Source organism: Syngnathus floridae, chromosome 6 (assembly GCF_059516105.1).
Source record: "Syngnathus floridae isolate MCC-2025c chromosome 6, RoL_Sflo_1.0, whole genome shotgun sequence".
NCBI lineage: Eukaryota > Metazoa > Chordata > Actinopteri > Syngnathiformes > Syngnathidae > Syngnathus > Syngnathus floridae.
Genome location: NC_142418.1, coordinates 7,694,385 through 7,721,392, shown reverse-complemented (window position 1 = coordinate 7,721,392; position 27,008 = coordinate 7,694,385). Strand labels below are relative to the sequence as shown.

At 41.7% G+C, this 27,008-nt stretch overlaps 2 protein-coding genes across 4 annotated transcripts in view; one reads left to right on the top strand and one right to left on the bottom strand.

Moving 5' to 3' along the window:
- grm3 (glutamate receptor, metabotropic 3) overlaps nt 1–27,008 on the bottom strand; it is a 162,256-nt gene that overhangs the window by 117,453 nt on the left and 17,795 nt on the right. The window lies entirely within an intron of this gene.
- On the top strand, nt 7,378–25,610 carry sema3ab (sema domain, immunoglobulin domain (Ig), short basic domain, secreted, (semaphorin) 3Ab). Its single transcript, XM_088379088.1, has 17 exons — nt 7,378–7,910; nt 14,848–15,008; nt 15,329–15,391; nt 17,274–17,393; nt 18,094–18,184; nt 18,690–18,809; nt 19,255–19,397; nt 19,795–19,909; nt 19,995–20,064; nt 20,142–20,286; nt 20,362–20,581; nt 20,669–20,760; nt 20,836–20,877; nt 21,307–21,464; nt 22,211–22,278; nt 22,907–23,052; nt 23,666–25,610. The coding sequence occupies exons 1-17, from the start codon at nt 7,790–7,792 to the stop codon at nt 24,173–24,175; spliced, it is 2,385 nt and encodes a 794-aa protein (XP_088235214.1). The 5' UTR covers nt 7,378–7,789; the 3' UTR covers nt 24,176–25,610.

Here is a 27,008-nt window from a genome sequence, read left to right as displayed (position 1 = left end):
TTTTTATTTACCAGTAGCTTGTAAACAAATTGCTTGTGCCTGTAACACCGACATGTCTCCTCGAGTATCTTTTTTTGCAAGATTTTTTTCTAATCCTTACAGTGCAAAACAAAAAAAAATGAGATTCAATAATCTATTATGATCTTTCCTTGTCATGCAACAAATAACGAAAGGCCTATATTAGGTGCATTCAATTTCAAGAGATTTTCAACTTTGATACAGTTCCTGTAAATCCAAATGAGAATTATTCTAGAGGATTTGATCGATTTGATTTTGATGGATTGCATCATGATGCAGTTGCCTGAATCAAATAGACTTGCCAGGAGGTTTGGTACTTTTATTTGTGATGATCATGAGCGGTTGGGTCAGAGCTGTGGAGTGTGGGTCATACACCAGAATAGAAAAGCTCCGGATGTCGGTGTGGTTGACTTTGCTTTCTTTTGTTTGGGTTTGAGTGCAAAGCAGCAGTATTATTACAATGTGTCTGCTCAGTGGAAAGAAAGGTTCCCTTCATGTTTGTTCACCCCTAGGTCACTTAAGACTCTTTGGGTGCCATAATGAGGCACCCAAGCAAAACAAGCTAAATGCTTTGATGTAGAGATTTGGGAAGGGAATTGTAAGTGAGACTGGAGGAGTGTAGTTTGAGAAGCTTTAGGCAACCTCATTTTCAACATCTTTAGATGAAACACCCAAAGTACATCAAATTAAATCGCTTTTTCTGATATTGCATTTTTGGACTATGAGTTGAGGATTTTTTTTTTTATCCAACATGGGGGACTGCAATTCCTACAAAGACATTAGCGACATCGCTGTGGTTGTTTGAGCTCAGGCCCAAACAACTGTTGCTGTGATCTGATCTTTCAACTTTGTCTCAACTAGAGGAAGTGTCTGTTATACGGGTCACTGTGGGCTGAAAAAGAACTGCTTTCTAGTCTAATTTTAGTCAAAACATGCCTCTTGCCTCAGGTAATGCAGGTCATATCCATCCCCCACTCTTCACCACTACCAACCCTACGAGGCTCAGTACAATTTGTCGAGGCTATAAGGGGCTTTGAATGCTTTCCCAATGCTTACTTTGAAGTGGACCGTTTTTCTCTTTAAATCCTAAAACGTATCCTGTCAAACATGATATGTTGGGAAAAGTGAACCTCAGATTTAACTTTCATGACGAGTTATTGCACAACACATGGTCAGTTCAGTACCTCTGTTTTTGTTTTTGTATGAAAGTGAAGTTTGTTCAAAATTTCATTCTGAATCATGGATTTTCACTTTTCGTTGAGGTGTTTATAAATGTAATGAAAGACTCTATTTTGTGTTTTATGCAGTCATTTTATGTTTGGTCTGTGTTTTTATTCCGTGCAGTGTTCATCCCTGAACTCAAGCGGCTAGCGACCAACCTCTACATTTGGTCCCAGGTCAATAGTTCAGATTAAGGCATTCACACTTGACCCAAATAATGTCCTAGCACAGCTATCATATTGTCTAACTATGCGAACAAAGTCTTAGTGATATAAGTAGTAAAACAGTGTGGTGGCTATTTGACGCTTAGGCTGCCCGAGCTTTCCTTTGGCTTTGTTTTGTCCAGTTACACATGATGGAATAAGGGTGCACAAATATTAGTGGGTCTATATGTGAGTCAAGGTTGTGGGTGAGGGTATAAATCTTGACGGAAGACTGCAGCAACATATATCCCCTTCTGTTTTGACCTTGCCTCAACACCGGGAGCCACATTAAAAAAGATGACCGCGAATCGATGGATCATGGCCCTGAGACTCCACGGCTCTCGACAAGGTCAATCTTCTCCATCATTAGCTGTCGAAACATATGACGTTTAAAGGCTCTGTGGGTGCTGATTAAGTGCGATTACAATGCACGGAGAAGGACATTGAGTCGTTAGAAATTCGTACACATGAGACTATACATAATAAACATGTCAACAAATAATAAACATACATGGTGACAGATTGCTTGATAAGAGAAAATAAACATTGCTTGCTATTATTAACATGCCAGTAGATGTGCATGAAATTGTCTCTTAATCTTAGACTGAATTTGGAGTGACGTTAGATTATGAGTGAGAATGGAGACTCGTTAGCTACTGTGCGTCTTGCCACTGTGACCACAATGTTGAGGGAAGGCGGGGGGTTGTAGCCAGTCACGTTTGCTGAAGAGCAAATGTTATGTCTACTTCTCAAAGGAATACCATTACTTAGAACCGCTCTGGTTTTTAGAACTTTATGATTCATTTCCACCCACTGTTTCCAAACATTTTTTCTGCTTCACACCCAGAGTTAAATATGCCCACTGGAGTAAAACTCCAAGAGCACGAACAAGACATTGAGACATGGCAAGTAGAGTGGCAACTAATGAAGCCCTTTCCTACTGAGTTACAGCATTTATTTTAAAAGGTCAGACTCATTTGTGAATGAGCACATTAGTCAAGTATTGTGACATGACATAATTTGCATTTCATTTCAAAGCATTACAGCAGCACTGGCATCATTAGTGTGACATAAATCTACGAGTTTGATGTTCAGTTACATACAATGAGAAAAAGAATCACAAATATTACCATGGCTAAACTAAAGACTTGCAAATATTAGTTTACTTCTCTGACTGCCTTCTTGATATTGTTGATCAACTGACACTTGTGCAACACTCCGGGTAAGGTGACAAACCAGAAGGTCAGGCCAGTATGCGCAACATGAGCAGAATAGTTTGAGATTGTTTTTAAATTGTGTGGGCTCAAGAAACATTATACAATAATGTGGAAAAAAAATAGAACATACAGTATCTGCTTTGCCACAATCGGAAAGGGTTTGCCAATTTCCTATTACTCCATCGACATATGTTCATATTATTGATGGAGTTGGATCGAGAACGGTTGGAATGTCTCCTGAAAGGATAACTGCTGTCTATAAAGCCCACAGAATGGAAAGTAGAGCCAGTCTGCGGGTACTGGCGCTACCGCCGGAGTCAGAAAAGAAAAGCTTGTGTGTGTGTTTTTGTTGATATCAGGCAGCCCCAGCGATTGAAATACGGATGGATGATGCTTGTTCATGTCCCGCAATCATACAAATGCTGACATTGTGGATGGCTTTTGTTCCTCTACCTTCACTCGCTATCATGGAGCATGAGGTGGCCATGACGAGGGTGTGGTTAGTTCGGCGTTGGAGCTGAAACAGTTCAGCATTGGCAGTAATTAATTTATGGCTCTGAGGTCTTTGCTGCGTTTCCATCCATTTTTTATTATGAAACAGTAAATAACCAACAGAGTGTGGTTTATGTGGTCATGAATTGTGCATGTGCCACTCTTGCGTGTCGTCTCAAATTGAAGAGCTGGCATGGAAAAGAGTGTGCCGCTATTTGTTTGAACGACCAAAATGTCAGATAAGTTATGGCTTTGTTTTGCCCCAGTTTGATGCGAGTGTTTCTCTTGTCGCATGTTGTCAAAAATGCCTGGGGCGAGCTGGTCAGGACTGGGAATGGTTAGCATTTTCCAAGAAGTAAACATGCGCTCTTTTTTCATCTGGGCCTGCACACACAGCTGTCTTCAATCACAGTAGGTTTGCATAAGGAAATAATGCAACGTATACAAATGGCCACAAATACAGATTATTTGCCATTTCGTGTGTTAAAAATGAATGGATGGATGGATGGATGGATGGATGGATGGATGGATGGATGGATGGATGGATGGATGGATGGATGGATGGATGGATGGATGGATGGATGGACGGATGCAATCTTTGATCATGCTGCTATTCTGTGTAAAATGCCCTGACACAGAATAAAGGCGTGAGAATGATCTGGCAATTTTCCAACATTTTGCAAGTAGAATTGAAGTAACAGAGCTGTTTTCTGCAAAAATCCAAACACCATATCTAATCCAACTTTGCTTTTTAAACAGAATCCTTTTGAGATTCATGGACATTAGCTTTGTGAAGCAGATACTTTGTCGGACCGAGACAACATGGCCAAAGAAGTAAATATCACAATATCATGTGAAACTTCACCTCTCCATGCATACTCTTATACAATCTGATACTACACAAGAAATCGCCATGTCCACTTCATCTCAGGGCTTGTGCAAGTCATCCATCCATCTTCTGCACTGCTTAGCCTCATTAGAACGTCGGTATGCTGAAGCCTATCCCACTTTGAGTGAGCGAAGAGGTAGACCTTAAACTGGTCGTCAGCCAATTGGAGCTTGTGTAAACCAATGCTTGAAAAGTGGGATAAAGGTACAAAGTGTAGTGGAATTTTTGCAATGCTGAAATTGTTTCTTGAGAGTGTCTTTCTTTATCTTCAGTCGTCTGATTCATAGGCAAAAATGTTCATGCCAAATTAGGTCTAAACAATATAACACTTGTTGGGATATGTGTTAAATTTAAGGTAATTTAACGCATGTTTGGGTATGGCCCAACAATCACACACTAATGTTTTCAAAATAACTTTCGAAGCTATGTGCGGTGTGATCACACACTTCTGTCAGAACAATATTCATTCGCAAAGCTGTGTGGCATAACAATCTCACACTTGTGTTGTCAAAATAATCATCTTCAGAGCTGTGTGTGGCATAATCCAACGGTCATATAATCAAAAGAATCATTTTCCAAGCTATGTGTAGCGGAACAATCCCACGCTCATGTACTAAAAATAATAATTTCCAAAGCTATGTGTTACACGGCAATCATATGTTGGTGTACGTGACCTTGAGACCGAAACACAGTTGCACAGTTACACACTTACACAAATAAGAAATTAATTATTATTATTATATTTAGAGCCTAGCCTGTAAGTGTTTATCATAGATACTTATTGCAATTATGAAATTACTATTCCATTAGCATACAGTAGGTTGCTACCAGACTAGGCACTTTCAATTTGAGTACAGATTTGCGTCAGTCGCCGCAACATAAATTTATCCGATTCTCTGGTGAAAGCAACCAGATGAATATTTTCAAAGTCACACCTAACACTGACGTTGTCACACCTAGAATTATGTAATTGCAAAATAGAGTGCAAGACAACACAATGGTGCATTTTCGGCATTCACCAGCTCTTTGGTTATGGCTTTCATGTGTCAGTTTTGAAGGGAGATTTTTGTCTGACTTAAAATGTTGGGCCAACTGGAATGTGGGCTTTGAGCTTGATAAATAAAGTACGATTCATGTGTTTTACCTGCCGCAACAGAGGTACCCCACCGCGGCTTAATTGAAACTCCAGCTGTGTGGGTGGATGCATGGGTTAGCTTTGAAAAGGGTAGGTGGGCTGCAAATGTGGTTAATTTGCTTGTCTAGAAGCTAGTGGTTCATTTTGCTGAGTCAAATCCTCTCATTTAGAGGATTATGTTCCCATTCTTGTGTAACGAGGAGGTGGAGGTCAGAGGGCCCATGCCATAGAAAAGGTGGAATGGCAAAAGTGGCTTTTTATGTGAAGAGTGGGGGGATGTGGATGTGGTTGGGGGACTGGTGTACTGTATATGGGAGGTGGAGAGCAAAACTCCGAGGCTTGTGTGGTTCTCAGATACCACTGAATCACTCTTTTTTTTTTGTAGACTGTTTTTCATGCAAACGTTTTCTACTGCCGTTGCATGTTATTGATTAACTGCTCTGTGGACAAATTTGGGATACATCGCTACTATAGGGAGAGAGTGCCATCATAAATCAAGGACCCCTTAATAGTTAATATGCAAAGTGCATACAAGAGAAGCTATGGGGTAAATTCTCAAGCATCCCATTCAGTCCAAATTTGTCACAACAATTGCTCCACACCAATGGTAGTTTGTGTTACAAGATCCCTGGCATAGTGATGAAAATCCCACAGGGTTAAGAAGAGACTGGCGTGATGCTGGCTCCCAACCGACATTAGCATAACGGCCAGGCCTCATCCACTCAAAACTAGATTAGTTCTGCTCTCCTCCCACTGTCTGATGGCTCTTTATCTGCACAGATCCACCTAAACGCCACTATGGTCGCCGGCGTCATTATCATGCACCACGAGAAGGATTGAGCTCACTGAGAGTCCGCTGTTAGTCGGGAGATTGACATCACATTTGGCACGCTTGGCGAGAAAGGACAGGGACCTCCCCCTTTGACTATGATGGAGTAGCTAGTCAATCTGTCTGCCCTATTTAAGAGTGTTCATCTGGTCTGCTAATGGTTTGTATTCTTTAAAATGCTGCTCAATGAGTTGATGTGGGTGAGCACAATCATTTTAAGGCTCTATGAAGTGATCAAGCTACAGAAACACATTTACTTAAAGCATTCAATATATCCTATTGGGTCGCCGCTGGGCTTTTCTACTATGTGGCGCTACGTCAACACAAAGCCGACAATTCATTATGTCAGAATTGTACCGAATCGAATTGAGCAGAAGTGAATCGTCAACTTCAATCGATAGTCACAGTCAAGCTCACAGAATTCTTAGAACTAACTTTCCCATGTGATAGGTGAAAGGTTGACTGGCGCCATCACTGCGAGATGAAACTATCTGATAAGCGCTTATGGAGTTACGTTATTGACTTATCAGTCAAACCACCCATTGGTCTGAGGTTAGTTAACATTCATTTTGAAACTGTGAAATACCTGTTACATGTGACCGCTCTAGACGCTCATCACGCACGCTCTGTCGTTCACTTGGCTCGCATTCAGCAGCATTAGTGCGCAATCCTGATACTAGTCAGGACACTGACTGGTTTGACCAACGACAGCCATCTTGTTTCTCAACAAGATCATTGCTCTGTCAGGTTTAGGAAATAAAATTACCCCCGTGAGGGAAAACTGAAAATATACTGACTTAATCATTGACCCATCTTGGATCTGTCAAAATAGGCCTTTGAAATTGTCACATGTTGAAGGAGATGGAAATTCATGAAAACACAAAAGGGGCTCATGATATGCTGGCACATGCAAGTCAATTTGTTAAAATCAATATTAACACAAGACTCCTGTATTCTAAAAAGCGAATGAAAGAGTCATTATTTAGTCTGAATACCAGAAAAGGAAAGCAACACAGTTTCCCGGAGGGCAGAAAAGTGGTATAAGGCACATCATGTGGCAATAGAACACATGCTGCTGTAAAAAGTGCACACTATTGAGAGACTGAAAGATGTTTGAAACCATTTTTGTATTTATTTCATGAACGGCACGTTTAAAATATTTCCCAAAATTGGTCTCACCCTAAAAACAATGACAGTAGTTTTCTGTTTTTGATGTGTTCTTTGCCCTATAACCTTAACGTGCGCTCCCTCCTCTCTCTCACTTTCTTTCTCGCGCTCTCTCTCCCCTTCGTTGCGCTCTCACTCTGCCTTCTTGACTGTGTGCGCCTGTGTCTGCCTCAGCTGTGCTCACTTGCACTGTGCAGCATGGACAGGGCAGAGCTGTGCTAATCAGCAGGAAGAGGAGATTTAAAGGGAGAAAAAGTGGAATAAGAGGAAAAGTCAACACAGATGCCTGAGGATTAAGAAGGCAAGACAAACAGGACAGTGTTTTCCCTCATCTGGCGTGGATGGTAATTTAAATGACGAGGACAGATGGCAGATTTACCTTTCTGCTTCTCCACTCCCCATGAATAAGTTCACCTTGGGCTTTTCGTCGGGACGGACTCTCATGCAGTCAGAGTGACCCGTAACCCGCCTGCCAAAGTCATCTTTTGGACTGGCTTTCAACTGGCTCTTAAAGTCCAGATTTTTTTTTTCCACTTTTTAGAGTAGTCTGTGGACCTGTAGAAGTACCCCGGAGGTGTGCGGAGAACAGACACCGCTGGCCTTACTCACTTCAAGACCATGGGCTCCCTTCTCTGGTGTAGCTTTGTGCTGACCTGTGGCATGATTCTATTGCGGAAAGGGGGCGACGGAGCCCAGCAGACCAAGGCCAATGTGCCGCGGCTAAAACTCTCATACAAAGGTGAGTTCTATGCACTTGTTTTTATTTGAGAGAAAAAAAACTTTGTTAAAAATAAACTCACAGGAATTATGAGATGCATGACTTTCATTCCAAAGCAACAGTTTTTAAATTGATATCTGAATTAGGTGCACCTGACTCAGTGTGTTGTTTAAATGAGTTATTATTTAGAACATATATGCCATCTTCTTGGTACGTGATGATTTTAAGTATATTAACTGATGTTTTTATACTAATATGAGAGACCTCATTGATGAGACAAAAAACATTTCCATGTATTGTGACTGCTACTGCAATGTCCAGTGTAGTCAAGATGAATACAGCACACCACACACAACTGCCATATTACCAAGATAAACCTGTTCAAGGCAACTATGCAAAGGGGCATCCGGACTGCCAGAAATTAAAAAAAATAAGAAGAGAGCGTATTATAAGAAAATGTAATAGAAGACACCAGACCAATTGTAATTTTACGTAGAAAATAGACTGTGGTGCCAATCTTCTTGTCATTTTTTCTGCGGTGAATGACTATTTTTATAAACACTCGACATAACCACTTGCTCCTTCATTTGTGTCCAGACAACAGCAGGAGCGGCGTGATAATCACATTTCACGTGCTAACCACTCACTTGTGGTTTCTGAGAGTGAATGAAAACATACTCTTATTACTACAGGCCACGCCACAGAATAATCACTCAGGATAATCTTCCAGAGACATTTGATTTCAAAAAAGGGAAAATGCAGGATTTGCAAAAGAAAAAGAAAAAATTTATAAATTTTAACTCTGCTTGAACATTTTCCAAATGGCAAACTTAACACAACACACACCACAGGACAATAATTTTAGATAATCTTTCACCAATAATGGGCCTCTGTTGACTTTAATGGCAGGGGATGTAAAACGCAATAAAATTGTCAGATTTTTTTTTGTTTTACAACGTACACTTAACAGATAGAGTACTTTTTTAGATGCACAATTTAATAAGATACAAATCCTGTGATGTTATAGGGATAATAATCTAAGCAATATATGCTGCTGCGTTTGTAGTAGTTTAGATTTCATGTGTCTGTCATGTAAGCATGGTTCTAGTCAACTGTTCATGAACCAAGACTGTCTGAGATTCACTCATTTTATCTTCATCTAAATGATCTGACAAAGCTCTGTTTGCCGGTGTGTACGTGTCGTGAAAAGTGCTGCCAGATGCCGACTCCCTGCCAGCCAAGTGTCATTTATTTCTTCCCATGTGTCATTTTCCCCCTCTGTGTTCCGCAACGTGCAGCAATTATGCTTGGAATGAATGGCGCAGGTCTGTTTAAGCAGATGGCTTTACCCTCGAAGAGAAATAGTCCTCGCTCAGCACTGGGAGATCCATAATTACACACACGCACACACACACACACACATGGTCGCATTGCCATCTGTAGATGGCTAATGATACCTGTGAGCATATCAGTCAGTTAAAAAGTACACGCTGTCATTCGGTAGAAGCACGCCCACACGCAGTGATGTCTCCATTGCAGCGGAAGCCAACTAGCTTATTTAATTGTGCACTTCTCAATGAGGCCCTCATTTGCATTAGGCCCTCTGGGGTGCAATATTTAGCAACTGCGCTGCCCCAAAAAAGCAGCATTATGAGCAGGTTTAACCTGCCTAAATAAGGTGCCCTTCAACCATCCCCATGTATTTTACAGACATTAGATTATCAGATTATCGCATTATGAATCATTCATACGGTCAACTAAATTATGTATTACCCTGTGATAAGCAAATTAGATTCTAATTCATTAGTAGAAAACAAGAACAGAATAAACATGTTTGACTTCTGCAATGTAGCGACAATCCTCAATCAAAATCAACTGAAAACAAATGTAAAAATACATACATATGTATATCTGGCAATGAGACTGAATTAGAGCAACAATAAAGTACTGCATGTGGGAGCTGTGTATGGGTAATACTGCCTATTGGAATTGAAGCAAACTACAAATGAAATTGTTAGCTTCTATATCCTCAAAATGAATGACAATAAATGAACATACATATGCCAAAACAGTGATACCAATATCCATAAACACATGCAGATGAAAATGGAAGATAATACATGACGAAAGGGGTTTTCAACACTACATAGTTGAAATCAGTCATATATAAATAGTGTAACAACAGGCTATTTGTAATTACTTGACTCTCTTGCTGACAGTGAAGCATTAAAAGGTCTTTTTTCTTTCCTTGACAGTGACATATGGTCCAATCTTGCATTATCAGCGGCACGTGGGGCGCTTAACTTAAAGAACTCTGACCCCTAGAGGTCAATGCATGGTGTGGGTCTCAACCAGCGGGAACGCAGACAGCTACGTACGACTACAAAGGCTTCCCTTGAATGTAATCTGAAGATGTGTATCTCCAAGTGCCCTCATCTTCCATAGCTCCTAACTACACATACTCTCTGATTCATACTGAATTTCCTCGCAAACACACACACGCGTAGCTGAACCCCACGAGATTCGGACAGATTTTTAGAAGTGACGGCTGAAGGCCAGAAGGTCAGTGGCGCAGGAGGAAAGATAACAACGATACCCCACGGCTACCTAAACACAAGCTAAGGTCCAACTGTATCAACAATCACGCTGTGAAGTGATGCCAAGGGGCCTAACGGGAGTGACAGCATTAAATAAATGCACTTGCGTATGATAAACGACAAGAGGAATGGATAGTAGGATTATTCATAGCCTGCGGATGAATTCATTATCCTGGAAGTAAACCATCTTCCATATGCTTTAAGAGCCAAAAGAGGTGTTAACTGCCGAGGAGTGATGAGATGCTACTTTATTTTAGAGGATGTACTGCCAGAGGCACTAGGACATAAAGTCCAACGGTTGTAAAATGGGTGGAAAGTTTTCCATCAATTCCCATGGGAATTTAAACTGGAAACTGAAAGTGGGAATTCAAAAAAACTAACAACATAAAGCTAAGGTTTTCTTTTTATATAATCAACATATTTGACTCCTTAAATTCCCACTGAGTAGCAGCAAACTAAACATTTTCATTGGGGCAATAAAACAGAAGTTTGAGTTTAAACTTAGTATTTCTGAATGGGTTGTAAAGAAAAGCTACATTGATTAAAAAGAAATGAAAGAAAACAGACCTACTGTCATCTAATTTTGGCATCAATTCTCAAAGGTCACAATCAAAACTATGAACTGCAATACATCCTGCAGAATGATAATGACGACATCCGCAACATGTACACCCAGATTAGCATCAGACCAACCAACATGCGGCAAGTAAAAATAGGCAGCCGAGATGTTTTCTGCATATCAGCGTCTTTGTACCGGAGAACATACTCGACTAATGAAGCTTTGTGTTGCATTTCCTCAGGCATAAATGAACCCTATGTGGTCTGCTTTTGTTTTGTCAATGTGTACATTCCCACAATCAAAAAGTATGAGTGACGCATCAGTCTTCATAAGTATATGCCACACGTGGGCTTTTGTCAAGATGTGTTCCTTCTGTTTCTTTGGAAGCACTTAGATAACACTACTGCTGCCCCCCAGTCAAGAAAGAGAAAGAGAGAATGTAGGGTAAAAGAGTTTATTTTTGTCAGTCTCACATGGGACTGTTGATTCTTTGCATCAATTCTATTTGCCCTTTTTCCTTCCGCACAAATTCTTTGCGACGGAAAAAGCAGTAAGACATAGTGAGAGTGGGCGAGAAGAGTGTAAGAAAGGGCAGCTGTTAAAATAGCTCTATCCAGCAGGTGCTGGAAAGAGAAAGTGGGAGCAAATCAGTTGATGGAAAGGAAAGGTGGTAGGGTGACAGATGAGAGAAAACTAACTTTTGGCACCGAGGCAGCTGACACCTGTTAAAAGCAGCACATCCTTTCATTCACCTGTGTGTACATTCTCACACTGTTTGGCACTGGATTGTTTGAATGCATTTAAATTTAGATGCCTCAAATTTTTGCTTTGAAATCGCAGATCCAACAAGATTTGGTTTGTAGATAACCACAGGGGGACACTCTGGATCCAACATGTAGAGGCACACACCATGCGGGAAAAACATCCTTTTTCTTTCCAATAACAATCCCAGGGAGCGACATGAACTGTCATACTATATACCCGTAGAGTGTTTTCCCCTAGATGATTAGCTTTTATTTACTTTTATATACACAATGTTGTAACCTTGGACACCACTTCCATGGAAAGTTCTCATGGATCAGCTGATTGATGATTTACTGTACGTTGCAAAGGATGTAGTTAGCAATGCAGTCCATATGCAAACATCCGTATTAGCCAGATTGAAAACAGACTGTTTGCGTTTTGGATCTCAGGACCCAAAGCCGCCCTCAAGTGGGGGTTGCATGAGTTGAATTGATTTGAGTCAACGAGTCGCTGATGACATCATCAATATTTGTACAGGACATTACTGAGCTCGGATTGTTTTCCTTGAGGGCCATGGGGTGCCCAAGGTTATCTCAGGGGTATAAAATAAATTCCCAGAAATACCGTAAATGACCAAAAAGTGAATTATCTTGCCTGGGACCAGGATGGTTTGACGGCTTACTTTGGCTTCACAACTCAAAGAATGCTTTCAAATCTTCAGGGATTTATGAAGTTGAGTATACATATCAAGTTCTCAGAGAATGATGGGAGTGGGGTTGTCCGTACCTGAGGGCTTAGGGCTTTACATTTCGGAGACTGTCTAAATCCTCCCCTACTGCTGAGGCACCGGAAACCAACAAAATCAAAGCAATAACGTCAGTGACTAAACATCAGCACACTTGCTACAGCAGATTGTTTAAGTGCATCTTTCAAATTAGATATTTTTGTTGCTAAAATGACTATGCCTATTTACAAAGCATCGTTGGTTTTAGTTTGCGTATCATCATTCTACTAGATTCTCACACACGTCAGAGCTGAGCGGTGGCCTCTGTTTGCATTACACAAAGGACATTATAATGTGATAATTGTATGCTTACAGTATATGCAGAGATGACAGACTAGTGGAGCTTTCCGCTGTGAAAGCAAATGTCGCCTTGGCAAACCCTCCGATTACACAGCAAAACATGATCTGAAAACCATACTTAATGTGTCTTAATAGCAGCTGTGGTTAGGCCTAATACTGCAAATACTGCACTTTGGGCTGTGGACTATATTCCTATGTTATATATTCCTTCGGGTTTTCCACTGTGAGCGCATCACATTTTGCTTGGCTGCTCTGCGGAGTTGACCTTCACTATGCAGGCTCTTTGGCGCCAAGTACCTGGGCACTTCAGTTAGGCTTGGCACTGGTTCTTTGGTTTTTGCTTGCTATGTTCCTTGGCCCAGCCTAGACTTTGAAATGTCAACTCTTTTGAAGTATGATGGTGTCTATGAAAAATGAAGGAAAACCACGGGTCTATGGCAAAACTAAAAGAACTTACACATCAACGCCGCACAGTGTAGAACACCTTCAAAGGTATTCTGATGGTATTCTCACTTCTACAGAGGAGAATAGCATCTTTGTTACTTGTTAGTTGTCTTTAACAACTCCCGTCGGGAGGTCGAACCTCGGATTCAGGAGGAGCAGTGTGGCTTTCGTCCTGGCCGTGGAACAGTGGACCAGCTCTACACCCTCGGCAGGATCCTCGAGGGTGCATGGGAGTTCGCCCAACCAGTCCACATGTGTTTTGTGGACTTGGAGAAGGCGTTCGACCGTGTCCCTCGGGAGGTTCTGTGGAGGGTGCTTCGGGAGTACGGGGTGCCGAGCCAACTGATAAGGGCGGTTCGGTCCCTGTATCACCGATGCCAGAGTCTGGTCCGCATTTCCGGCAGTAAGACGGATTCGTTCGCAGTGAGGGTTGGACTCCGCCAAGGCTGCCCTTTGTCACCGATTCTGTTCATAATTTTTATGGACAGAATTTCTAGGCGCAGCCGAGGCGTTGAGGGGGTCCGGTTTGGGGACCTCAGCATCGCGTCTCTGCTTTTTGCAGATAACGTGGTGCTGTTGGCTTCTTCAGGCCGTGATCTCCAGCTCTCGCTGGAACGATTCGCAGCCGAGTGTGAAGCGGTCGGGATGAGGGTCAGCACCTCCAAATCCGAGTCCATGGTCCTCGATCGGAAAAGGGTGGAATGCCCTCTCCGGATCGGGGATGAGATCCTGCCCCAAGTGGAGGAGTTCAAGTATCTTGGGGTCTTGTTCACGAGTGAGGGGAGGATGGAGCGTGAGATCGACAGGCGGATCGGTGCAGCGTCGGCAGTAATGCGGACCCTGTACCGGTCCGTTGTGGTGAAGAGAGAGCTGAGCCAAAAGGCAAAGCTCTCAATTTACCGGTCGATTTACGCTCCTACCCTCACCTATGGTCACGAGCTATGGGTCGTGACCGAAAGAACGAGATCTCGGATACAAGCGGCCGAAATGAGTTTTCTCCGCAGGATGTCCGGGCTCTCCCTTAGAGATAGGGTGAGAAGCTCGGTCATCCGGGAGAGACTCGGAGTAGAATCGCTACTCCTCCACGTTGAGAGGAGCCAGATGAGGTGGCTCGGGCATCTTATCAGGATGCCTCCTGGACGCCTCCCTGGGGAGGTGTTCCGGGCATGTCCCACCGGTAGGAGACCCCGGGGACGACCCAGGACGCGCTGGAGAGACTATGTCTCTCAGCTGGCCTGGGAACGCCTTGGGATCCCCCGGGATGAGCTGGATGAAGTGGCTGGGGAGAGGGAAGTCTGGGAGTCCCTCCTAAAGCTGCTGCCCCCGCGACCCGACCCCGGATAAGCGGAAGAAGATGGATGGATGGATAGTTGTCTTTATTGGTAGCGAAGACAACTCTTGGGCTTGTATTCGAGCTAACATAAATGCACTGGGACAAAAAGACTAAAACACATTGAAACATTTGTCAGCCAAAACTAATTCAAATTTTATCTCTGCGGTGTGTTTAAACTTCTCCACTTTCCCCCACAGACATGTTGGAGTCCAACAACCTTTTGACATTTGAAGGTCTGCTCAACAGTTCGTCTTACCACACCTTCCTTCTCGACGAAGAGAAAGGAAGACTGGTGGTGGGAGCCAAAGACCACATTTTCTCCTTCAACCTCCTCAACATCAGCAAAGATATTGTACAGGTAAAACAAACCCTTCAGGGTCATGTCTGGCTGGCCTCCTGCAATCAGAGCCCAGTGTACCGCGGGCTTCTTGTGTTCAGTTCCGGCTGCAAAGTGTTTCATTAATATTACAAGGCAGCACTGTCGCACGCCACCACATGCTGCACCAAGCATGTTTGCTGCTCGGTGTTCACCTAGATGAATAATAGAGTAAACTGAAACAAACTGAAGAACAAATCGTACCATGACCCTTTCAACCTGCATATACTCTACACATACAAGCATGCATGTATACACGCGGAAGGAATGATTCTTTCGGTCTGTTTGGTTTGTGCTTGCAGATCCCTTGGCTAGCGTCTCCTATCAGGAGAGATGAATGCAAGTGGGCCGGAAAAGATCTCTCGGTAATGAAGCTTCTTAATTTCAAGTTGGGACAAGAAACCGTCCTGATAACCGAATCAATTTCTTGACTGTCCATTTTCAAAAAAGAATCCCTTAAGTTTACTTAGGGTTAATTTTCTCCAAATGGTCATAATTACTTCCTTTTACCATAGTCTTCTTGTACAGAGGAGATATTGTTTTAATTTTTTGGGGTTTTGACAGAAAATAACAACGCCATTCATATTTTCAGCAATCATGAGGACAACTCGCTGGCATACTTGCCTCAGGTCTGATCACAATCTCTGCACCACATTTGACTTTAATCACTACTAAAGCGTTCAGAAGCTCAATTTAAAGAAACAGACCAAGTGGATTTCTAGTACTGGAGTTAATCTACTGCTATGATACCAAGTATGGGCAATACGTTGTCATATATTCAAAGACCATCCACATTACTCTGCATCTTTGTGCTGCCGTAGCCTTACATTTGCAGTTTACAAATGTACAGTCATAATAAAGTACCATACTAAAAGTAACAAAGTAGTACCAAAGACCATAACCCTTGGTTTAATTAACGCAAAACGCATATTAACTTCTTTAAGATGAGAAGGGAAAAAATTCTTCACTCCCTGGATGTCATACATGTCTTCAGAGTCATTTGTCTCAATTATGTTGGAAACATATGTAACTGTAGCACTGTATGTCTTGTCATATCACCAAGGTGAGCACATGAAAAACAAACACACTGTTTGAAGACATTTGAAGTCTCTGACTCACAAAGGCATAGTTGAGGCTCCGTGTTAGAGCACTGAGATGATATGATGCCTCAGGCCATGCTGCCGTTTGTGCTTGAGATCACAGTTTGGATAGTGACCAGGACAAGACCTTTGTACGAAGACCATGAACTGCTCTTTGAGATATTTTCAAACATTATGGTACGGATGAATAAAGTGGCCCGAAGAGGGTTTTATCCCTTGTAGAGGAAAAAGAACACATTGAGAATCATCGAAGGGATGTGTATTGAAACAGTTAAATGAAAAAACATGCAGAAAATTGTGACTGTACACGAGTGCAAAGATTCAGAAAATGTTGCAATTGGTCATACCATTAAAGCAGGGTAGCCACTTACCATTGCAAACAAACTCAGCAAAGAGATGAGAGATTATCTTTAGCCATGGGATTTATATGGACAATTACGTGACCAAACTGTTCTTGGCTAATGACACTATGCAGTGAATAAACTGCTGTGAGGTGTAAATTATATAAGGTTAAAGTTAGCTTACACAAATATAACATAAGAGGGGAGCAACATGTTTTCAACTTGCAATAAATTGCACTACTTTCATAAATGCACATGCTAAATCCTGTGTGTCACAACTGCAAAATTCGGTTGTTGTCTGCACACGACCTATTAATGCCAGATGAGCTTGTGTTATGCATAATTTGTGACTTAGTTTTCCCCTGCCCTTTTTAATATGTGATGACACAGTTGCTTTCATTTGAGGTCAGGTTAGTGGCCATGTGCTGCAACAGTGCACAAGGAAATAAATACGCCATATGGCAGCGGCACAGTGGATACAAACATAATCAGATGTCATACAGGCAGCATAATAAAATGCAGAGTATGTAACGAGATCCTGGGTTAGATAAAGAGCAACATGAGACTGTGCACATCTTTATCAACACTGGTAAATGATGAAGGTGGACGAAGGAACCGAATGTCAATCTGGTGTAAGAGCTCCATGCACAATTACGACCCATCTGTGTCTGGGATTGCCCTTAGATTACAGTCATGTGTGATCTAAAATCTCTTATGGGATTTTCCTTGTTTGATTATCCCACAGTGCAACCATAACACATCCGACCAGTCTGAAATGTTGTCTTATATTTTTCTATATTCCTCAGAGAGAGTGCGCAAACTTTGTCAAGGTGCTGCAGCCATTCAATCAGACTCACATCTATGTGTGTGGAACAGGAGCATTTCACCCAGTGTGTTCCTACCTTGAGGTGGGAAAGAAATTAGAGGTACGTCTTGGATATTGCATAGCTTTTTAAAAATACTTTTCGATTCTACAAATCACAAACAGGTGCAGGATGAACTCCAGCTTTTTAGTATACCATATGACTCAAGTGGAATTTGTGTGTGTATTTGAGGGAAGGAGATTTCTTTGTACTTGTGTCAAGGTTACTGAGTCACACTGAAAACCAGAATATTTAATATTTTCCATGAGTTTGTTTAAAAAACGTTCAGTCAACGAAATAGTTTCTCACTATCAACGCAGAGCTGAAAAGTAGCTACCAATTCCATATACAGTGGTTGTGCAAATAGTAGCATACATAATTTATTTACTTGATATGTCTACTGTGCTTTTGTGTATTCATATCTTTAAAATAGTATTAAACAATGTTACCGATAAATTATATATAAAAAATAAAATAGCTCACATTTTTACACCGGCTTCATTGGCTGAGTCAATTTTGGGGTTGCCAAATAAATATTTGCGCACAATAAAATTTTTTGTCAGCTTTTGAGTTTAGAGAAACTCATACAGAGGTAATTTATTTAATCTAAGAATGATGTAAAAAAAAAAAAAAAAGGATTAAAAATTAAGATTAAAAATATTTTCTGGGATTCAAAATGCACTACGAAACGCGAAATGACGAAGTCCAATACCCGGCATCCTCTACAACCACAGAGAGTAACTTCTGTTTTTTCTTCCTTCAGGACAACATTTTTCGACTCCTGCCTCACACCGAAAACGGCAGAGGAAAAAGTCCCTACGATCCGAAGCTTCTCACTGCATCTATGCTGATCGGTGAGTATAAAACATGCCGGGAAAATCTATGAGCCGGAAATGTACAAGGCTATTCTGTCATTCACTCCAAGTGGATATGCTTCATAGTTGATATTTAGATACTGGGGCTGCAGAGTTAGAATCTGATTAATTCTTTTTCAGAGCTGGTTGTTTGTCGCAGATGACACTCAGCTATTGTGTTGGGATAAGTGGTCAGTATTTGGTGAACAAAGAGCCAGACAGTCATCTGGCACCAATTATTGCCTGTCACCTTCTGTGACATCACACCATTTAACCCGACAGATGGCGGCTTTCCAGCCTGTCACTTCTCACCACTACTTTTCTGTCTATACTCTCCCACACCTTATTATGGACAGCTTCATTATTATGATTCCCGTGTGTCCCGCCTTCCATCCCTACTCTCTTTCTTATCTTGAGGCATTTTAAATGGGAAAAATAAACCCTTCAATGCTTCCATTTAAAGGCTCCATTGTGCTTATATTCACTTCTGTCCCTGTGCTCTCAGATGGGGAATTGTACGCAGGCACTTCAGCTGACTTCATGGGACGGGACTTTGCCATCTTCCGCACGTTAGGAAAGCATCATCCAATCAGGACAGAGCAGCATGATTCCCGCTGGCTCAATGGTGAGACAACTCTAGTTTGAGGTTAATTTGTGCACTGTCATACCAGAATAGAATGTATCCCAAACTTTTTCCACACCATTAGAAGTTACTTTTGTCTCAAATGTTATGGCATTTTACATAGTTGAATATCTGCAAATACAAAGTAAATAAATTTGCCTTCCTCATTCTTAATGTTGTTGTTTGAGATGGCATAAAACCAAAAATGTTAGCAACACGGTCACTGTTGTGCGTGAAGTTTCCTCTCAAGTTAAGTTCAGATGTTCAATTTCATCTTTTTTTCCTCTTTGCACTACCATGATGCATATCCTAACCACTTGAAAGCAAAATAAATCGGAATCATGTACAACATGGCCAAGCTCAACCCCTGATGATGAAATTAATAATGTGTTTGGTATTTTGTTAGAATGTATTTTGGTTAATGTGCATCTCTCTTCATGTGGGGTAGATCCCAGGTTCGTTGGTGTCCATCTGATTCCAGAGAATGACAACCCGGAGGACGATAAAATCTACCTCTTCTTCAGAGAGAACGCCATTGATGGAGAGCACGCCGGGAAAGCCACGCATGCTCGAATTGGCCAGCTCTGCAAAGTATGAATAATAGTAGGACCCCCAACCCATTCTCACAAACTCACTCCCACACTACATTATGTAAAGGGTCTTGCATACTTTGGGGAGGTGAGGGGGGGAGAAACACTTGACTGATGTCTGAGAGGCTTGCATAATGGCTGCTCTCGGGGGTTGTTGTCTATGGTTTTATTTAGACCTTACGGGAGAGTGGGCTTTGTTATGTAAAGCATAATCATTCCATATGACAGAATTGGAGAAATACTAAATGTCACCAGAAGCTGAGAATCAAAGGTGATCTCGGTGGCACCACTGAGCTACCAAATATAATTAGTACTGCTTGCTCCACATACACCCTCCAGAACTTGGAGATGCTTAATCACTGGTCTTGAGATAAAAAATCCTGCTTTTAATTACTCAGAATGACCTCGGGGGCCACAGGAGTCTGGTGAATAAGTGGACCACCTTCTTAAAAGCTCGTCTCGTCTGCTCTGTGCCAGGAAGTAACGGCATTGACACACATTTTGATGAACTCCGTGAGTTGCCGCAAGATAAAATACACAATTCAGCGCCGTAATTGTAAGCGTCTTTACGATATGTAGCTCTGCTTTTGGTTTTCAGAGGATGTTTTTCTCATCAGCACCAAGGATCCCAAGAGCCCAATCATCTATGCGGTGTTCACTACATCCAGGTACTGTGGCTGGCTGTGGAATAATTAGATTCTAATTACTGATTTTGCAGCTGAACATGTTCTTCCCGTTTCATTAGCAACATCTTCAAAGGTTCAGCCGTGTGCATGTACAGCATGACTGACATCCGCAGAGTCTTCCTGGGTCCTTACGCTCATCGAGACGGACCCAACTATCAGTGGGTGCCCTTCCAGGGGCGAGTTCCTTACCCACGGCCCGGCACAGTGAGTATATTAATCAGAGTGAAATAATTCAAATTTCATTGGATGGGACTCACTGATGACTCACTTGCTCCGCAGTGTCCCAGCAAGACATTCGGAGGATTCGGCACGACCAAGGACCTTCCTGATGAAGTCGTAGTCTTTGCCCGAAGCCATCCGGCCATGTTCAATCCCGTCTACCCCATCAATAACAGACCGATCATTGTTAGAACCGATGTGGACTATCAGTTCACACAGATAGTGGTGGATAAAGTAGAAGCTGAAGACGGCCAGTATGACGTCATGTTCATCGGCACGGGTACGTCCACTCACAAACGGTTTTAGAATGATGCTCTTAGGAAGGCCAAATTTGCTTTAAGTCAAGATTACCCTCCTTTTGTCCCAGACATAGGAACAATTCTGAAAGTGGTATCAATCCCAAGAGGCTCGTGGCATGACTTGGAGGAAGTCCTGCTGGAGGAAATGACTGTTTTCAGAGTAAGTTATTCTTTCTTCATTCCTATAATCGCTACTCATGCAAGTCTTCTAAGCTTCCCATATTGTGTGTTACAGAAGCCAACAGCCGTTACAGCAATGGAGCTTTCAACAAAGCAGGTATTTATGATCATGAGAAAATAAATTGTCACACAGAAGTTTTAAAAACAAATGGGCTATTAATTGACAGCATGCAGCACAGATTGACAAAGTCGAAGACAGTAATTCATGTGTTAGATATTAACAACTTGTTTTATTAAATAGTACACTCAGTAAACTAATCTTTTCAACGAGGAGTCAAAACATTTGACATGGCCTTTTATTATATGCAGCAGTGAGAGTGTGAGTTGTATATCCATATGAAACCTATCATCAGACTGGATCCCCAGTTGTAAACTATTGTCACAGAAGTATCCAAATTATTAGCTTTTGATTGAAGTCAGGGAAAACAGCTGCAGGCCACTTGTTTCACCAATCAAAGCGTTTAGAACTTTGACCCAGATCATCCATGTTTTGTTCAACTAATCAAATCTAATGAACTATCCGCAGCAACAACTGTACCTGGGCTCTGATATGGGTGTGTCCCAAATGCCTTTGCATCGCTGTGAGGTTTACGGAAAGGCCTGCGCTGAATGCTGCCTAGCGAGGGATCCCTACTGTGCATGGGATGGGACCGAGTGTTCAAGATACTTCCCCATGGCTAAGAGGTGCTGGACACGTCTTTTACAATTATATACTAATCAGGGGTGGTTAGAAAATTTTCCCGAAGCCACATAAACGGTTGTTGATGGCCATGCCAACATAACCTCAATTGCGTTCAAGTCGTAAGTCACTCGCTTGTCCAAGCCACAACTTTAAATAAAAGCACAACTTTCAAACTATAAACTTTGCATATTTCACAATTTATTTTGACTTCATAAAGACTGTGAGGGCCAGTCAATCAGTGGATGGGCCAGATGTGCTCCACGGGTTATACTTTCTCTCGGTACGTGCTATATTCTCTGCCAAGATATATTTGGTGTTTAATTCTAATACAAAGATTGGCTATTGTTTTTGCAGATAAATACCAGATGGAAGGTTCATTATGCCAAGAGGCAATCACATTTGAGCACTTTGATCAAGAAGAATTTAATGAGACAGATTCAATTAGAGATGAAGTAATGAAAATTCCAAAATGATCACTATCGGTATTTTCATGATATTATTAAAGTAGACGCATACACGCAAGCATTGCATACAACACAAGGACCGCACAAAATGCGTAGCTACTTAAAATGACTATGGGTTTCATGCCCAAATTCAGTGGTCAAGGTACAGTCCAAGTTTTGATCAAGTTCTTTCAATGTCAAGATGGAGTTCTGTGTTGGGTTTTGTGGAAAAACTGTTTCTTTGTGAGATCTACTCCTACACAAAGTGAAAAGGTCACCACTGACTGCTCTTTGTGTTTCTAAAGGCGAACCAGGAGACAAGATATCAGGAATGGAGACCCTCTTACGCAATGTTCAGATCTGCAAGACCATGGTACAAAAATAATGATGATTAAGCTTGAAATGATTATGTTGCTTTTAGTTGGATGATTGAGAGCATCTTTCTTTGAAACATCAAGCCATATATTCAAACAACAAAGTCTCTATTTCCACAATGAGCTTTTAATTTGAAATTTAATGGAGTTAAATTAGTGTGATGAAAGTATGTGCCTGAATGTGAATAATGTGGCCTTTTAGCGAGTATTTACATTTGCAGAAACTGGATGGAGACAGTGCAAAAGAAATTCACTGTTGTGTATAGAGTACCCTGGATTGTACTGAAGCACAGATGCAGTTATATTTTTTTGTCATGGGCTCCTTCAACATTTAAACAAAATTCTGCCATAGTGCAATATTGAGATTGAGTACAATGAGAAATCTGTTGATACTAATTAAAAACAGATTAGCCTCGGACATTTTCCTGTCGAACCAACGTACTATCCAAATTACCACATAATGTTACAGGACAGGGATTAATTGACATAGAAACACGTGTTTCTCATTTTGCCAAATTGGACTATGATCTGTTTCTTCCAACTCCGGTCAGTCTCGTGAGTTATGAGCTATGAAGTGAGGTATAAACTTGCGTGACTTACAGTGTACGCTGTGATTATTTGTTTTAGATGAACTCAGTGAGCAGAAAACCCTGGAGGACAAGAGTATCTACGGTGTGGAGAACAGCAGCACCTTCCTCGAGTGCAGCCCCAAGTCGCAGCGAGCGCTGACTTACTGGCAGTTTCAGCACTCTCCGGACGAGCGCAAACAGGAGGTTGGAAATTCCTCGACACTTTTACAGTCCGATACTCTTTGCAGATCTTATTTAAAAGAAATTGAAAGACTGGATTTACAATGCGTGGTTCAAGTGAGTCAAGAGATATGTCATGGTAGTGTAAATACGAAGGGAAACGCGAGAAATATGATGAATCGGGCCTCTTCTCAACGTGGATAAAATCCTGATATGCAATTTAATTTTAGTTTGATTTAAAACACTCCCTTGAGATTCAGCATATCATTTTTGAGATTAATTGAGGGGCCACTTAGCATGTGGGTATGGACCACCAGTGGGTCCTTCCCGTCATAGACGGTTTAAAATTACCTTAAAGAAGAAGTCAAGTCAAAAATCCTCTTTACTATATGGTCTATGCGTCCCCACTAGTCTAAACACGGCATTCTGATTAATAGTGCGGTTGTGGAATATGAATTAACAATATATCCTTCACTTTAAAGACGGTCGAGATAATCACAAACAGGCATTAAATTGACAATTAACTCTTGGTCCTGCCGTGTAAATCCAGACATAGAAATGCAAACAGCTCAAGTTTTCAGGGTCACATGATACTGCTTATGATATTGCTTATTTGAAAATATTTTTCCCCTCACAGATCAAATCAGAGGAACGTTTTATTCACACAGAGCAAGGTCTTTTGATCCGCACGCTCAACAAGAAGGATTCTGGAATCTATCTGTGCCAAGCAGTAGAGCACGGCTTCATGCAGACGCTTTTGAAGGTGACCCTGGAGGTAATCGACACCCAGCGCCTTGAGGATCTTCTGCACGGTGACGACGAGGCCGTCACCAACACGCCGGTGCAGGACCTCTTACCACCTCGAGAAGCTGACAGTCACAAGCTGTGGTACCGAGACTTCCTGTCTTTGGTCAATCACCCGACTCTGAACAGCGTGGACGAGTTTTGTGAGCAAGTCTGGAAGCGGGAGCGCAAGCACAAGAAGCAAAAAGCTCACCTGGTGCAGCACCAGCAAAAGCCGGGGCTGAATGTCCACAGCCACATGCACAATCAAGGCCTGGCAGTCAAGTGGAAACACATGCAAGACAGGCAAAAAGGGCGCAATCGCAGGACCCACGAGCTGGAACGGGCCCCCCGCAGCGTCTGACCCATAGACCATGTCTGAAAGCTCACCCCTCGATTCTCATTCTGTGTCCCTCATGGCTGTTCCCATTAACTGAGCTACAGACTCTTTCCACAGTGACTGGCTTGAAAGCATATTTCTTCCGGCCCTAACTGCCAGCTGCTGTGCTCCGTGCACGGGCGTGCCGGGGCTGAGGACTGTTGTGCCACAGCAGACGCTCGGGTCATGTTATCTCAGCTGCTTGGGGACACTAAGTGTCAAATAGCACGAAAAGTGAACACTCAAACCAGCCTCATAGACACTCGTGGCCTCGTGACAATTGACTGTCTACGACTTTGGACGTGGTGACGCTGGTGGTGGCCGCGCGGTTTTAATAGAAGCACAAGACAACAGCCCAAACACTGCACGACACTGGGAACAACGCAACGGCACCACAAATATGTAGCTAAAACCGTGTAAATACGATATGACACAAAAAAGGGAGTATATCACATTGTTTCCATGTTGTTTCTCATGATAGTTATTTAAGAAGCCATTTTGTACTCGTCTGTGTGTTCGTGCCATAGATAAGCTTCAGAAACAAAGGACATGGGGTATGCTTCCGTTCTGTCCATCTCAGCAGATTCTTGCGGGCGTTCCTAAAGATTCCTCAAAGGCGCCGTTCCGTCTCCGTGCATGAAATGCGACAAGTTATTCCGACATTGAATATAATCTTCTGCAACCTGTATATTTATTGCTTATACTCCTATGTGCATTGTGAAAATATTTCTATATTAAAATGTCAGACTGTTTTATTGGACCAAGCGTAGTATCAAAAATATTTAGGGACTGAAATATCAAGGAGATATTTGTCAATAACAGTCAACGATGAGCACTGAGCAATAACACAATATCCCCTCGTCATATATCGCTTCATTAAATATCGTCCGAGTCTTTCTATGAAGCACATGCACATGCTGGAATGTAGCTGTGAACATTTTGTAAATACCGACGCCGTTCTCCATGTTTGCAGACATGGTGAGCTTCTGCATGCGACTATTATTGTAGCGTCCCTATTTTGCTATGACAGTAATGTATTCGTCTCATGGTGAGCACACAGAAGACAACAACAATGTAAATTATGTTTTGTTTTGTTTTTTTACTGTAAAATTACCAGATGTCTGCACAGCAGATAACATGACACCAAGCAACAATGAAACAAATGTAGAAACAAATGTGCAGCACATCAGTACAGTATGTCGTCTTGGAAGTGTTTCTCAGCCTTATCCACCATTGTGACTATGGCAGATGAAAATAATATGAGCTAAACGATACCGTAACTAAAGGTATTCATGCAATATGATAAGCTGATGGTCATAAAAAGATAATATATGATTCCAAGTGAGGAAATCAAGCTCTGCTGCTGCTTTGGCATGGTGATGTATTCTACTGTTCAAATAAATGTCTCTTCATAAAATAATTCCTTCAGGCATTTTTTTTTCATCCTCCTTCAGTGCTACAAGTTTAGATTCACTGCTATCCAGCCACCAAACGACATAACACATTTCATGTGATAGATCAGAGATGGAACCAGTTCCCTAAGAGTGAATATTGAATAAGCAGAAGGATGCCACTGTCAAATATCTTTAGCATCGGAAATTCTACCGATTTTCCCATCAGTTAACGTAAACACATTCTATCTGCATTAAAAAAAACGATTGCCCCCAATTATCGTGAGAGAGAGAGAGAGAGAGAGAGAGAGAGAGAGAGAGAGAGAGAGAGAGAGAGAGAGAGAGAGAGAGAGAGAGATCAAAATATTTCAAATAGTTCATCTTGACCACCCTGTCTGGTCAATAACACTTTAATCGTGTTGCATTACTTCCCTCCGGTGGTTGGCATTGGATAGTACAAATAACTAGATTTTTGTGCAGGATTTTTCAATTTGACTTTTTTTAAACAGGTCTCTATATGATATCCAGTTTTTACAACAAACTTCAACAAGTATTCCATTTCACTTCTTGAAGAAACTCATTTGCATTAATTCCCTGTAAAATTAGTCACCCAAGTTGGAGTGCTCTTTTATAGAGAACGAGACTGCCCTCTGGTGGTGAAAATACCATGCCTAGAAATGAATTATGGAAAACTTGTGACTGGGTATATGACCTATGAAAGAGTATTCGGGCCGCCCACGGTGCCAAGAGACTCGAGCGGAAGAAGTGACTCACATGTCTAGAATAGAGAGAAGTTGCAGGACACCTAATTTTTTTAGGGCGTGAAAATCTTGCAGGAGCTCGACCATGTTTGAGTGGGAGTGCTGGGTAACACCATACTAGTAATAAAAGCGTCAGTGTCATGAATGATGCTCTAATGGAAAGAAATGAATATAGAGATCCAGGGAAGAAAACTGCATGTGATTTTTGTGGTGCTTGCTTCAACATGCACAAAGCTGTTGTGAATCTGGCAGACAGAGCCGCTACGTTTGAACATTATCTCACAATTGTCACCAAGTTCGTTAAAGCCTAAAACTCTAATTGTGATAGAACAATAGACAAACATCATTTCTAATGTCTCAAAAATATGTTGTGTTTAAACCGGTCATGCACTTTGATGACAGAAACTACACTAGGGAATCAACATCACATGTACAGAATGGCATTAATATTTATAAATCCCTAGTTTAAGCTCATATTCAAAATTCTTCAATCCATTAAAAAATACTAGACTTGTCTTTATTTCATGTAGCAATATGAAAATATCTGCCAAGTCTTCCATGACAATACATGAAAGGCAATTATATGCATAATTACACATACAGTGAGCAGCAGTTAAATTGCGGTTTTGATGCATTTAGCAAGTTGTCAACATAATTACTTTTTTG